This window comes from Medicago sativa, chromosome 4 (genome assembly GCF_051527215.1).
Source record: "Medicago sativa cultivar Bolivia chromosome 4, Bolivia_mono, whole genome shotgun sequence".
In the NCBI taxonomy this organism is placed as follows: domain Eukaryota; kingdom Viridiplantae; phylum Streptophyta; class Magnoliopsida; order Fabales; family Fabaceae; genus Medicago; species Medicago sativa.
The window spans coordinates 33,730,878-33,746,454 of NC_140752.1; the positions used below are offsets into that span (position 1 = coordinate 33,730,878).

Below are 15,577 nucleotides of genomic sequence, written 5' to 3' on the forward strand. Positions count from 1 at the left end.
CTACAAAGTGGATCCAACCTTAAACAATCCTAACAAACGATTAATACCAAGAGGGTCTAAAGTTTGAGGAATGAAACGAACAAAGCCACTGATAGATGCTTGAAAGTGGAGTGGATTCGACCGCCAACACGTTAATTAGTGAATCCACGCGCACCAACCATTAACTGCGATGACCAACAACAATTTAATCAAGCATTTTTGGCCGACAACAAGCGATCATACAAACGATTATTAACTTGAAAATAACTTCAATTCAGAATAACTCACATAAAATTTAAATTACAATAATTAAATATTTGTAATATCCATTATTGATTTAAGTTATTTTATTATAAACTTATCTTTTGCAACAAAAAAAAAACAAATATATTCACATAGAATAAAGATTGCATCTTGGCAAACAAAGTTTTACCTTAAGGACGAAATTTGTATCTCCATAACCATGAGCTCAATCTATTCTACTCGTACCCAATGGAAATACTTTAGATTTTCTTCGTAAGGTCTTGCTCCTTTTGTCCGGTAAACTAAGAGAACGGACATGCATTAGGTGGAAATTCAGACATCCCAACTAGGTTGGCACCTCCGAGAGACCCCCATCTTATACCTCCACACTCATAAATAATATATAGAGGGGGGGGGGGGGGGGGGACCAAATTGAAACATTCGAACGAGCATAGGAAAGCTTAAAAAGATTAGTATCTAAGGGTAGCAAATACTCAGAAAACCATAACGTCCTAAAAAAAACAACACTAGTAATAGAGGGCATAGCATGGAATCAAACTTATCCTGAAAAGAATTACTCGTATTGGCAATTTGTCGGCATAGCCATTAACTTCAAGATAGACGTAGGATGATACAAGTTATAGGCCTAAATGATGACAATTGTTCCATCAGTTCTGAAGGTTGATAGGGACGATAACAAGATTCTAGAATGTCAATAAGGCACTACATGAGCCACTCTCACAATAAACTCCACCAACCATGTCGACCTGTACTCCATAGCCCAAATGTACCCGTTTATTTCAGAATATAAAATAGATAGGCTGCCTGTAACATCCCAGAATTTTGTTCTAGTATATATATTAATACTATATATTTATCACTTTTAACCTTATAAACTACAAATTAATTTTATCATTAATTAAGCGAGGGATTATGTTTCTATGTCTTCAGAATTTTATTCTACTTATTTAGCATGTATAAAAATGTTTATCCAAAATATATATATATATATATATATATATATATATATATATATATATCTTAATAGATAATTCTTGATACTTTGATTGGTTGTCGAGAGTTGATTTACCTCTCCATATGATGTTTTATTTTATCTATTTCAATACATTAGTAGAAAAGTATGTGCCACTATACATTACTAGCTAATAGTGACTTGGTGAGAGAATTATGAGGAGTTACACTATTGAAAACAAATTTTGTAACCACCCACCCACTAAAACACGACAAAACTTCTCTCCAGACTTCATTACTATCCATTTTTCTTAGGAAGCAGAAAATCAATTTGTAACCTACACCCCTTTAATAGGATCACGGTAACCCTTCTCATTTTATTATATATTTCATTGCTGGGCTTTACACTTTCAAATGAGAGAAAAACAATATATAGAGAGGAAGAGCTAGGTTAACGAAAGGAGAGAGAAAGGACCCAAGGAAATTAAGAAGCAATCTTACGGGCACATCAACACAAGTAAGAAACCTTGTATTACTCTTGTTCATTCTTCTATTTTTATTATTCTTAGGAAACAATTCAGTCTCCCCCATGTTTTTAGAAAATAAAACGTTACACCAAGAGAGAAATGGGAAAATCCTAATTTTTACTGGTTCACTAGAAACATTCTTCTGATCAAAATGAAAACTTTAATTTTTAGACCTATACTTTGTTCATTTTTTTTTGATAAGCAAGGAGAAAGGACAGACATCAAGAGGCATCATCGACATCCCAACTAGGTTGACACCCTGAGATACCTCCATCCTATGCCGCCAATCTCAACAAAATTTTATTAAAAAAAGGGGGAAAAATACAAAAGGAGGGGGGACTATACCAAAACCCTCAAAGGAAAACAAATAAAAAGAAATAGAAAAAGAAACAGAAAAAACAACAAAACAACCGAAAACAGATTATGGAAATCTGTAGTTAGGTAAACCGCATCTATCCCTAAAGAAATCTGCCTTCACCTCATCAGGTAGGGTGTCAAGCCATATCTCAGCAACCATGGAGTGACCTAAATTAGCTAATTTGTATGCACAATAGTTACCTCTAATATTCCAATATAGGAAATTCATTTAGCAAGCGGATGATTGTCACCCCGTGCACGAGATTTGGATGGCTGCTTTGGTAAGACATGTTGCACCTTAAGTTTCTGTTTCTGATTTTTTGTAAGAACAGGCATGAAACCATCAGTTGCTTCAGCTGTTGATCTTGCATCATATGCACGGACTCGTTCCCACAAATCTAAACCATGCTGGATATTCTTGCTAGGATGAACCTCTTGTCTTTGCAAAATAACCACCTCTTGAGCTTGTGCCGTATGCTTACCACCATCAACAACCCTTGATGCTTCGGCGTCCAAAGGTGTTTTCAAGTTGTTTGAAAAAGCAAGTACATCATTGGTACCATTCAGAGACCCATCAGAATTTTCAAGTGTAACAATTGGATCAATGGGACAGGCAGAAATCTCTTGATGGTCCTGAAAATCAGCAGACACCTCATGCATGTCATCATGCTCAACATGGGATGGTCTTGTAACACTCTCACGAGCACCCTTGGGACTCTCCACCAGCTCCCTCTGGCTCACATGATTATGTTTCACACTATCTAGAAGCGAGTTAGTAACATCAGACACCGTGGGGTTCTCCAACACCTCCCGCGATGTCTGATGAGACCTCCCCACTTCTACGGGTTGCACGTCAACGTGCGCTACAGGGGAAACAACCTCCTCCAACACAGGTCTAGGCATAGCTAACTCATCAGTCGGAATACGATCAATACGGTCAAAAACATTATGAAGCGGAAAACTGAATGAGTTTGATGATATGTCTGAAACCGGCACTGCAGATAAGGAAACCAGAATTGATTGAGTGGGTGTGTTGACCGGAATGGATGTAGTATGTGTTGTGTGAGGAGCTGGGACGGTAGTCCTGGTGGTGGTGGTAACTGTGGAGTTGACCGAAATCGGGATCCACGACCCATTACCTCCTATGGCCGAAGTAGAGGCACCCCCATCCTTGTGTTGTGGTGCTTTAGGGGGCGCAATAAATGGTTTGTTGACCGGTTGTTTCCCACGATTCACATTCTCTTTGGCAGCTTGCGGATTTAACCATCGACAAGTAGTGATGTTATGTCCAATGGAGTAACAATGATGGCAAAACAAATTAAGGTCTCCGTTCGTATTGTATTTCCACCATGAATGCAAAACCATCACGTTCCACAAGAACCTCATCATATGCTTTCTTCGATAAATCAATGTCCACCAAAATGCGAGCATAATGACCAAAGGTACGATTTCTAGTTGGTCCATCAATATCAATAGGTGTTCCAACCGCGCTTTCAATTTCCTTCAAGGTTCTCTCCCGCCAATACTCTTGAGGTAACTCCACCAAACGTATCCAAAGCGATACATGTGTCTGCTTCTGTGCCAGGTACTTGAAGTCTTTAGTCCATTGTGATAAACGTAAAAAACCCGGCTTAATGTTAACGGTCCCAACTGCCCATATTTTTCTTAAATCATCCACCGAGTCAAAGTGAAAATCATAATATCCCTTGCCAAGAGGCACCATTTTCCAACCAGCCGTTGTTTTCCATAACTTTCCAATTTTATTACTAAGATCACGTGCCGAGTACGGTTTATCTCCTTTGTTAAGGGTCAGACGAGCCCTTAACGCATGCTTGTAATCGTCCACTCCCTTACGGTACTCATTCTGACAGATTTTGATGCACAATGCATCACCTTTAATGCACGGGGTGGGTAAGGGTCTGTCATCAATGACTGTTGCACCCGCTAGAGCTGCTGCAAAGGACTTAGGTGCCGTTGAAACAATTTGAACCGGTGCTTCAGATTGCACCATGGCTGAAACAGATGGTGCAGTTTCGGACACACACGGCCAAGGGCACGTGTATGCCATCTGTAGTCCGTTGACAATTCACCAGAACGATTCTAATATTGATACATGCGTGACTCAACCTTTGTAATTCACAATGACATTAGCGCGGTTGCGCGACCTCCATTGGCAGAATCAAGTAGAGAATTGTTGTAATTTGCGAAGCAATATATGAACGAACAGTGTTGCCAAAATAAGAATTCGGTTCAGATATCAGAGTTACCAAACGAAACAGCCTTGAAAATTGAGAATAGATGAACGAACGTGATCCAATTTAATAACTAGCAATTTAATAACTAGCAATTGAAGGAAGAAAAAGGCAAACCAGTTGGAATTGAAATTCATGGAAGCTGTAACACCCATACTAGGCGTATCTAGAAAGTCTAGCATGTGCGTTGAGTTTAGTACTGGATACATTAAAATTTACAACATAAAAACTTCGAATGAATTTATATACAACAAAACGCTTTCGTACAATATCAATACACCATAACTTGACTAATTTAGAATAAATGCATCCTTGGATTCCATATTCTTCATGCTTCGGGTACGAACGAGCTCTTGCTGAAAATCCATTCGGCTACTAGCTTGCCATCCATCCTGTTTATCTGAAACAAATAAGGATTGGGATGAGACATAATGTCTCAGTGAGTTCCCCTAAATCCTAGGCTATAGGCAACCTCAAGGGAAAACCTATGGTCACCACGTGTCTACATTACAACCTTACGGTTGATTATACGTGTGTGGGGACTTGCATACTAGACGGTCATGCATACTAGAGCCGTCATAGTCTTATCTTAACTTGTTATAGGCTTCACTTCCTATACGTGTCATGACGGTCGAGAGGGAACCTAGAACCGCATTGCCAAGAATACGCTCTACGTATCAAGGCTTAAACATAACATAATCATGGCACGATTCTAAACCGAACGATTAGGGTAAACCTAAGATCGTCATCGGTATCATGTTCATTACTTGTTCTATTCCATGCCTTACTAACATGCTTGATACTTGCCTCATCTCATAAAAATCATGCTTTCTTTGATCATCATTTGAGACCTTGGTTTGAGGGGTTTACATTCGTAAAAAGACACCACGGAGAAAACCGCATCGCGAATCCCCATGCCTGCCTGAAGCGAGCAAAACAGTGAGATTTCTCACTGTCTTACTCGCCTAGGCGAGTGATTTCACTGGGGAGGCGAGTGGTAGCTCGCCGTGGCGAGTTGGGGGCGAGCAGGACCCCCTTTTCGGAGTTCTAGCTCGCCGTGGCGAGTTAGGACAGTCCAGAACACTTAAAAATGATATTTTTGACCCAAAAACCTCAAACCAAGTGTCTCTATGTGTTTTGGAACATATTTGATCATTGGAAACTTATAAAACATGCATATGGCAAGTATTAACATGTATAGCATGCATGACATAAAAAGGGGCAACTAAACTAATACATAACCCTAGAATTTCATGTTATTCATACTAAACATACATGGCATAATCATAATCCCAAAGGGTAGGAAAACTAGCTATGGAACTCACCTAATCAAGTTCTTGAAGCTTCACAAAGTTCCAAGCCCAAACAAGCTAAAACCCTAGTTTTGCTTCACGTGCTCCCTTTGCCCAAACCATTGAATCTTGACAATTTTTCTTGCAATCCAAACCACCATAATCTTTGCTTGATCATGAAGAAACCATAACTTGATTCATCTTGAACTTACCAAGTACCAACCCTAACTCTAGCTCTTGATTCCAACTTATAATCATCTCCTTTGCTCATGGAGGAACCACACCTTGCACAAGATCAAGCTTCCTCTTCCCACATAACCAAAACCCTAGATTTCAAACACTTATTCAAGAGAAGAAAATAGAAGAAAACAAACACAATACAAACTTCTCTTAGCTTGGAAGATCATGAGGAACATAACTTAGAAGCTTGGCAAGGACACAAGAAGTTTTGAGGAAAGTTTGATGAAGAGATGAGAGGAAAGGGCGTGGGAGAAGAGAAGAGAGAAGGGAGAGAAATGTTTTCCCAACTTAGAGAGAGAAAGGATAAGGGAAAATGAGATATTTTCCACCCAAAAACATATAAATATTCTTTTCCGTGAAATTACCATTATGCCCTTGCCTTGAACGTGTTTAAATCCGACACTGATACTTTATTCGTATTATGCTGACATGTCATAAAATATTTTCCATTAACTTACTTTTCCATAATTTAATTCCTCTGACACGGTCAACGGGTAATATACCGATACTGTCAGGCGGGATATTACATTCTACCCCCCTTAAAAAAATTTCGTCCTCGAAATTTAGAAACCAACTACCAATCATCATAAAAAAAAAACTTATCATATATGGTCTGAGCCATAGATCTTCTATTCATACTTATTTAAAAGGTCCGTCGTGTCATGTCCTCATCTTGTTTCTTAACCCACATGTAACTGAACATAACCTTCTTGACCTTAATAACACTCATACTTAGAGTTAACTTGTTATATGATGATTTAAAACATTCCTTGCTACACATAGACTTACTGTCTCAGACTCGTATCTTACCCGATTAACATAAAACATTCATAGATGTATCCTATCATAAACATGAACACTCAGGATTTGCCTTTTTAACTGGAGTCCTACCGGAAACCAGGTTTGCCCTGCAGTGCTTACTTGTAACTTTGAAACATCTTTCGACTTCATTGCAATCTCATTGCATTCTTATCGCATCCGAACTAATGGGTAACTCATATTGCCTGACCTGAAAAAGTGAAATCAACTAGCCACTTCATCTGACAATCTAATAACCAACGTTGCGGTTCACATGCTATTGAAACTTTCTAACATATCCACTTGCACATACATCGTATACTCTTAATACACTTCCGTGTATCCTACATGATATTGACTTCATACGAACATTGTCGTTCCAATAGCATGTGCATACTTCCAAGTGACGTCTCTTGTTAAATGATAACGATACGTGTTCTAAAATCTTTCTTAAAGAAATTTTTCTTAAACTTTGGTATTCGGGTTCTTGGAACGAATATACACATGACTAAAAAGATTTTATCATTTTCAAAACTGATTGTGTAATGGTACTACAGAACCACTAGACGAGTTTCAATATTTTTGAGAAAAGATTTTACAACTCGGCCAAAGCTTGTCCATGACAAGTTGGTCCTGAAGTTTGTACGTCTTAAGTATGTTTACTTACGACGTATCTTATCAGTTTTGAAAATGTAAAATTTCATGAGTTAAAAATAAGTATCGTTCCCAAGTTCCTAAATACCAATCTTAGCTTTAAAAGTTATAAAATCATGACTTGAAATGTCTTAACAAGTATCGTTTTCACTCAACAAGTATTTCATACAAGAGTATGAATCTCATTGCACATCACTTAAAAGTTGCTTCTCTCACATGATAACTTGCTTACATATCCGTAGGAAATCCTTGAACCTCTTCTTCGGAACACTAAACTTGATTCTTTACTTGAGTCGCAAGTTAAACCTTCTGAATCTTACAAGTTTTCCATATTTCATGATTACCGATTAACTTTCATGGCGCTACTCTGATTCCCTCCGGTTGGCTTAAACAAATACTATAATCCATTAAAGCAATTGAGACTTCAATTCATGCTTATCACTTGATTACTTACTTCTTGAGAACTTCCATGTTGCAACCAACATCACCACCTTACACTTGCCTTGTAAATTCAAAACTCGTGATAACTTATCTTATACTCATAATACATGACTTGGGGGTAATCCTTACGTTCTAGCTAGTTGCATTTATCGTACATATCATACTTGAACTTATTTCCGAGTAAACTCGAATTCTTTGACAAACTCATCTTGCACTTGAACATATCTTTCTTGAACATCTAATCCTTGTACCTTCGCATTCTCGCATACTATATTTGGCTTAATCATACCAATGCTTGCTCGTTGATTTTTCTTTTAAAGAAAACTTCGTAAACTAGCGCACGGGTCATTGACGTTGATGATTTTCTACTATATAAAAACTGAGTTTAGGCCCCGGTCGTTACTCTAAAATTATAGAACGAGTTGATAACACATACGTGCCATCAACCTAGACTCCAATAAGTCTAGTCCGCTCTATGAGTGTCATAGCAAACCAGTTCCTAAAAATCTCTTGTGAATTTTCAAAATGTCAACTTCAATCACCCATACGCGCAACACTTTCTAAAATCTTTTTAAACATGATAATTCAACTTCATGATGAGCCTTAGCAAGTCGATTAAGCAAAACATACGTTCGAGAAATACGTCATAATTCCACATAATCCGTGAACCTTGTGATTTCTCATAACTTTGCACCGCTTTAACTTCTTACTTCATACCTCATGCATAAACTTCTGCGACTTTCCTTTTAAACGCCGGAACTTTTATTCTCTTGATCTTGGCTCGTTCTTGACTCTTAAAACATTAACTTCCAAAGTTACCTTAAACTGTATCAATTTCGTTGATTGTTGCCCATGCCTTTTCCCTTGAAATTCTTAGGATATGATATGCATTCGTCACTTGATGTCACAAAAGATTTTTCATCACATAAATTATTATTGTGAAGACATCTCCCCAATAGTCATTGCAAACCTTTGGAACGAACGGTTGAATTTCATAAAAACGGAAAATTTCGTTCCAAGTTCGCTATTGGTGAGTTTCTCCAACTATCTATTTTTTTTCTTCAAGTAACCAATGCACATCATTCATTCCTAGCATCATAAAACATTCTATAACGTATGCGTGGCAACTTCAACCTTTTCGATACAATTCTTGGCACGTAGGAAATCAATGCCTTAATCCTGATAACATATAACTTTCTCCACTACGAATAGCTTACCTCATTACGTCCCACTTAACGCAACTTGATAACTTACATGTCCTGAACTTCATTCATATAAGACTATTCCTAAGAGCATGCTGACTCCGTCAACATACGTCGTCTTCTAACTATCTTGCAACCTTGTTCTGACATTCCAGAATATCATAAACCCACAAACAACAACTCTTACCGAAACTTTCGGTCATGGTTAGATACATATATCCAACTTCTTCACTTACGGGTACATGGAATATCACTATCATCTTACCCAACATTGTTGGAACGTTCCTTCTTAACATACCTTACATTCCCGGGGATTCACACTTCCAGTTGATTAGTTCACCGGCCACCTTTCGGCACGATCAAACTTCCTACTTATACTCATTTCCGAGTTCTTACTTCAGAGTTTACACTTTCCAGTGCATCTTCATCACGTACTTCGTTCCTCCTGGGTCCTATTCAGCTCTCAGGCATCCGTTCTAAATGTTGAATGCTAAATTGAGTTGATCAGGCTCAACTAACAATAACAACTAGAACATTTACCCGAAACCCAATGGTCCCACTTCCTTTGTTGTAAATTAATGACCCAAGGCACGGTCTGAATCGACCTGCTCTGATACCAAATGTAACACCCATACTAGACGTATCTAGAAAGTCTAGCATGTGCGTTGAATTTAGTACTGGATACATTAAAATTTACAACATAAAAACTTCGAATGAATTTATATACAACAAAACGCGTTCGTACAATATCAATACAACATAACTTGACTAATTTAGAATAAATGCATCCTTGGATTCCATATTCTTCATGCTTCGGGTACGAACGAGCTCTTCCTGAAAATCCATTCGGCTACTAGCTTGCCATCCATCCTGTTTATCTGAAACAAATAAGGATTGGGATGAGACATAATGTCTCAGTGAGTTCCCCTAAATCCTAGGCTATAGGCAACCTCAAGGGAAAACCTATGGTCACCACGTGTCTACATTACAACCTTACGGTTGATTATACGTGTGTGGGGACTTGCATACTAGACGGTCGTGCATACTAGAGCCGTCATAGTCTTATCTTAACTTGTTATAGGCTTCACTTCCTATACGTGTCATGGCGGTCGAGAGGGAACCTAGAACCGCATTACCAAGAATACGCTCTACTTATCAAGGCCTAAACATAACATAATCATGGCACGATTCTAAACCGGACGATTAGGGGAAACCTAAGATCGTCATCGGTATCATGTTCATTACTTGTTCTATTCCATGCCTTACTAACATGCTTGATACTTGCCTCATCTCATAAAAATCATGCTTTCTTTGATCATCATTTAGGACCTTGGTTTGAGGGGTTTACATTCGTAAAAAGACACCACGGAGAAAACCGCATCGCGAATCCCCATGCCTGCCTGAAGCGAGCAAAACAGTGAGATTTCTCACTGTTTTACTCGCCTAGGCGAGTGATTTCACTGGGGAGGCGAGTGGTAGCTCGCCGTGGCGAGTTGGGGGCGAGCAGGACCCCCTTTTCGGAGTTCTAGCTCGCCGTGGCGAGTTAGGACAGTCCAGAACACTTAAAAATGATATTTTTGACCCAAAAACCTCAAACCAAGTGTCTCTATGTGTTTTGGAACATATTTGATCATTGGAAACTTATAAAACATGCATATGGCAAGTATTAACATGTATAGCATGCATGACATAAAAAGGGGCAACTAAACTAATACATAACCCTAGAATTTCATGTTATTCATACTAAACATACATGGCATAATCATAATCCCAAAGGGTAGGAAAACTAGCTATGGAACTCACCTAATCAAGTTCTTGAAGCTTCACAAAGTTCCAAGCCCAAACAAGCTAAAACTCTAGTTTTGCTTCACATGCTCCCTTTGCCCAAACCATTGAATCTTGACAATTTTTCTTGCAATCCAAAGCACCATAATCTTTGCTTGATCATGAAGAAACCATAACTTGATTCATCTTGAACTTACCAAGTACCAACCCTAACTCTAGCTCTTGATTCCAACTTATAATCATCTCCTTTGCTCATGGAGGAACCACACCTTGCACAAGATCAAGCTTCCTCTTCCCACATAACCAAAACCCTAGATTTCAAACACTTATTCAAGAGAAGAAAATAGAAGAAAACAAACACAATACAAACTTCTCTTAGCTTGGAAGATCATGAGGAACATAACTTAGAAGCTTGGCAAGGACACAAGAAGTTTTGAGGAAAGTTTGATGAAGAGATGAGAGAAAAGGGCGTGGGAGAAGAGAAGAGAGAAGGGAGAGAAATGTTTTCCCAACTTAGAGAGAGAAAGGATAAGGGAAAATGAGATATTTTCCACCCAAAAACATATAAATATTCTTTTCCGTGAAATTACCATTATGCCCTTGCCTTGAACGTGTTTAAATCCGACACTGATACTTTATTCGTATTATGCTGACATGTCATAAAATATTTTCCATTAACTTACTTTTCCATAATTTAATTCCTCTGACACGGTCAACGGGTAATATACCGATACTGTCAGGCGGGATATTACATTCTACCCCCCTTAAAAAAATTTCGTCCTCGAAATTTAGAAACCAACTACCAATCATCATAAAAAAAAAACTTATCATATATGGTCTGAGCCATAGATCTTCTATTCATACTTATTTAAAAGGTCCGTCGTGTCATGTCCTCATCTTGTTTCTTAACCCACATGTAACTGAACATAACCTTCTTGACCTTAATAACACTCATACTTAGAGTTAACTTGTTATATGATGATTTAAAACATTCCTTGCTACACATAGACTTACTGTCTCAGACTCGTATCTTACCCGATTAACATAAAACATTCATAGATGTATCCTATCATAAACATGAACACTCAGGATTTGCCTTTTTAACTGGAGTCCTACCGGAAACCAGGTTTGCCCTGCAGTGCTTACTTGTAACTTTGAAACATCTTTCGACTTCATTGCAATCTCATTGCATTCTTATCGCATCCGAACTAATGGGTAACTCATATTGCCTGACCTGAAAAAGTGAAATCAACTAGCCACTTCATCTGACAATCTAATAACCAACGTTGCGGTTCACATGCTATTGAAACTTTCTAACATATCCACTTGCACATACATCGTATACTCTTAATACACTTCCGTGTATCCTACATGATATTGACTTCATACGAACATTGTCGTTCCAATAGCATGTGCATACTTCCAAGTGACGTCTCTTGTTAAATGATAACGATACGTGTTCTAAAATCTTTCTTAAAGAAATTTTTCTTAAACTTTGGTATTCGGGTTCTTGGAACGAATATACACATGACTAAAAAGATTTTATCATTTTCAAAACTGATTGTGTAATGGTACTACAGAACCACTAGACGAGTTTCAATATTTTTGAGAAAAGATTTTACAACTCGGCCAAAGCTTGTCCATGACAAGTTGGTCCTGAAGTTTGTACGTCTTAAGTATGTTTACTTACGACGTATCTTATCAGTTTTGAAAATGTAAAATTTCATGAGTTAAAAATAAGTATCGTTCCCAGGTTCCTAAATACCAATCTTAGCTTTAAAAGTTATAAAATCATGACTTGAAATGTCTTAACAAGTATCGTTTTCACTCAACAAGTATTTCATACAAGAGTATGAATCTCATTGCACATCACTTAAAAGTTGCTTCTCTCACATGATAACTTGCTTACATATCCGTAGGAAATCCTTGAACCTCTTCTTCGGAACACTAAACTTGATTCTTTACTTGAGTCGCAAGTTAAACCTTCTGAATCTTACAAGTTTTCCATATTTCATGATTACCGATTAACTTTCATGGCGCTACTCTGATTCCCTCCGGTTGGCTTAAACAAATACTATAATCCATTAAAGCAATTGAGACTTCAATTCATGCTTATCACTTGATTACTTACTTCTTGAGAACTTCCATGTTGCAACCAACATCACCACCTTACACTTGCCTTGTAAATTCAAAACTCGTGATAACTTATCTTATACTCATAATACATGACTTGGGGGTAATCCTTACGTTCTAGCTAGTTGCATTTATCATACATATCATACTTGAACTTATTTCCGAGTAAACTCGAATTCTTTGACAAACTCATCTTGCACTTGAACATATCTTTCTTGAACATCTAATCCTTGTACCTTCGCATTCTCGCATACTATATTTGGCTTAATCATACCAATGCTTGCTCGTTGATTTTTCTTTTAAAGAAAACTTCGTAAACTAGCGCACGGGTCATTGACGTTGATGATTTTCTACTATATAAATACTGAGTTTAGGCCCCGGTCGTTACTCTAAAATTATAGAACGAGTTGATAACACATACGTGCCATCAACCTAGACTCCAATAAGTCTAGTCCGCTCTATGAGTGTCATAGCAAACCAGTTCCTAAAAATCTCTTGTGAATTTTCAAAATGTCAACTTCAATCACCCATACGCGCAACACTTTCTAAAATCTTTTTAAACATGATAATTCAACTTCATGATGAGCCTTAGCAAGTCGATTAAGCAAAACATACGTTCGAGAAATACGTCATAATTCCACATAATCCGTGAACCTTGTGATTTCTCATAACTTTGCACCGCTTTAACTTCTTACTTCATACCTCATGCATAAACTTTTGCGACTTTCCTTTTAAACGCCGGAACTTTTATTCTCTTGATCTTGGCTCGTTCTTGACTCTTAAAACATTAACTTCCAAAGTTACCTTAAACTGTATCAATTTCGTTGATTGTTGCCCATGCCTTTTCCCTTGAAATTCTTAGGATATGATATGAATTCGTCACTTGATGTCACAAAAGATTTTTCATCACATAAATTATTATTGTGAAGACATCTCCCCAATAGTCATTGCAAACCTTTGGAACGAACGGTTAAATTTCATAAAAACGGAAAATTTCGTTCCAAGTTCGCTATTGGTGAGTTTCTCCAACTATCTATTTTTTTTTTCAAGTAACCAATGCACATCATTCATTCCTAGCATCATAAAACATTCTATAACGTATGCGTGGCAACTTCAACCTTTTCGATACAATTCTTGGCACGTAGGAAATCAATGCCTTAATCCTGATAACATATAACTTTCTCCACTACGAATAGCTTACCTCATTACGTCCCACTTAACGCAACTTGATAACTTACATGTCCTGAACTTCATTCATATAAGACTATTCCTAAGAGCATGCTGACTCCGTCAACATACGTCGTCTTCTAACTATCTTGCAACCTTGTTCTGACATTCCAGAATATCATAAACCCATTCCAACAACAACTCTTACCGAAACTTTCGGTCATGGTTAGATACATATATCCAACTTCTTCACTTACGGGTACATGGAATATCACTATCATCTTACCCAACATTGTTGGAACGTTCCTTCTTAACATACCTTACATTCCCGGGGATTCACACTTCCAGTTGATTAGTTCACCGGCCACCTTTCGGCACGATCAAACTTCCTACTTATACTCATTTCCGAGTTCTTACTTCAGAGTTTACACTTTCCAGTGCATCTTCATCACGTACTTCGTTCCTCCTGGGTCCTATTCAGCTCTCAGGCATCCGTTCTAAATGTTGAATGCTAAATTGAGTTGATCAGGCTCAACTAACAATAACAACTAGAACATTTACCCGAAACCCAATGGTCCCACTTCCTTTGTTGTAAATTAATGACCCAAGGCACGGTCTGAATCGACCTGCTCTGATACCAAATGTAACACCCATACTAGACGTATCTAGAAAGTCTAGCATGTGCGTTGAATTTAGTACTGGATACATTAAAATTTACAACATAAAAACTTCGAATGAATTTATATACAACAAAACGCGTTCGTACAATATCAATACAACATAACTTGACTAATTTAGAATAAATGCATCCTTGGATTCCATATTCTTCATGCTTCGGGTACGAACGAGCTCTTCCTGAAAATCCATTCGGCTACTAGCTTGCCATCCATCCTGTTTATCTGAAACAAATAAGGATTGGGATGAGACATAATGTCTCAGTGAGTTCCCCTAAATCCTAGGCTATAGGCAACCTCAAGGGAAAACCTATGGTCACCACGTGTCTACATTACAACCTTACGGTTGATTATACGTGTGTGGGGACTTGCATACTAGACGGTCGTGCATACTAGAGCCGTCATAGTCTTATCTTAACTTGTTATAGGCTTCACTTCCTATACGTGTCATGGCGGTCGAGAGGGAACCTAGAACCGCATTACCAAGAATACGCTCTACTTATCAAGGCCTAAACATAACATAATCATGGCACGATTCTAAACCGGACGATTAGGGGAAACCTAAGATCGTCATCGGTATCATGTTCATTACTTGTTCTATTCCATGCCTTACTAACATGCTTGATACTTGCCTCATCTCATAAAAATCATGCTTTCTTTGATCATCATTTAGGACCTTGGTTTGAGGGGTTTACATTCGTAAAAAGACACCACGGAGAAAACCGCATCGCGAATCCCCATGCCTGCCTGAAGCGAGCAAAACAGTGAGATTTCTCACTGTTTTACTCGCCTAGGCGAGTGATTTCACTGGGGAGGCGAGTGGTAGCTCGCCGTGGCGAGTTGGGGGCGAGCAGGACCCCC

At 38.2% G+C, this 15,577-nt stretch overlaps 1 protein-coding gene across 1 annotated transcript; it reads right to left on the reverse strand.

Annotated features, from left to right (window-relative positions):
- Positions 1 to 2,303: 2,303 nt before the first annotated feature.
- Positions 2,304 to 4,146, reverse strand: LOC146928908 (uncharacterized). The gene is made up of 2 exons (XM_085707161.1): positions 3,441 to 4,146; positions 2,304 to 3,328 (listed from the first exon to the last, which is right to left on the reverse strand). Exons 1-2 carry the CDS (start codon positions 4,144 to 4,146, stop codon positions 2,304 to 2,306), a joined length of 1,731 nt encoding a protein of 576 aa, XP_085563287.1.
- Between the last annotated feature and the right edge of the window lie 11,431 nt (positions 4,147 to 15,577).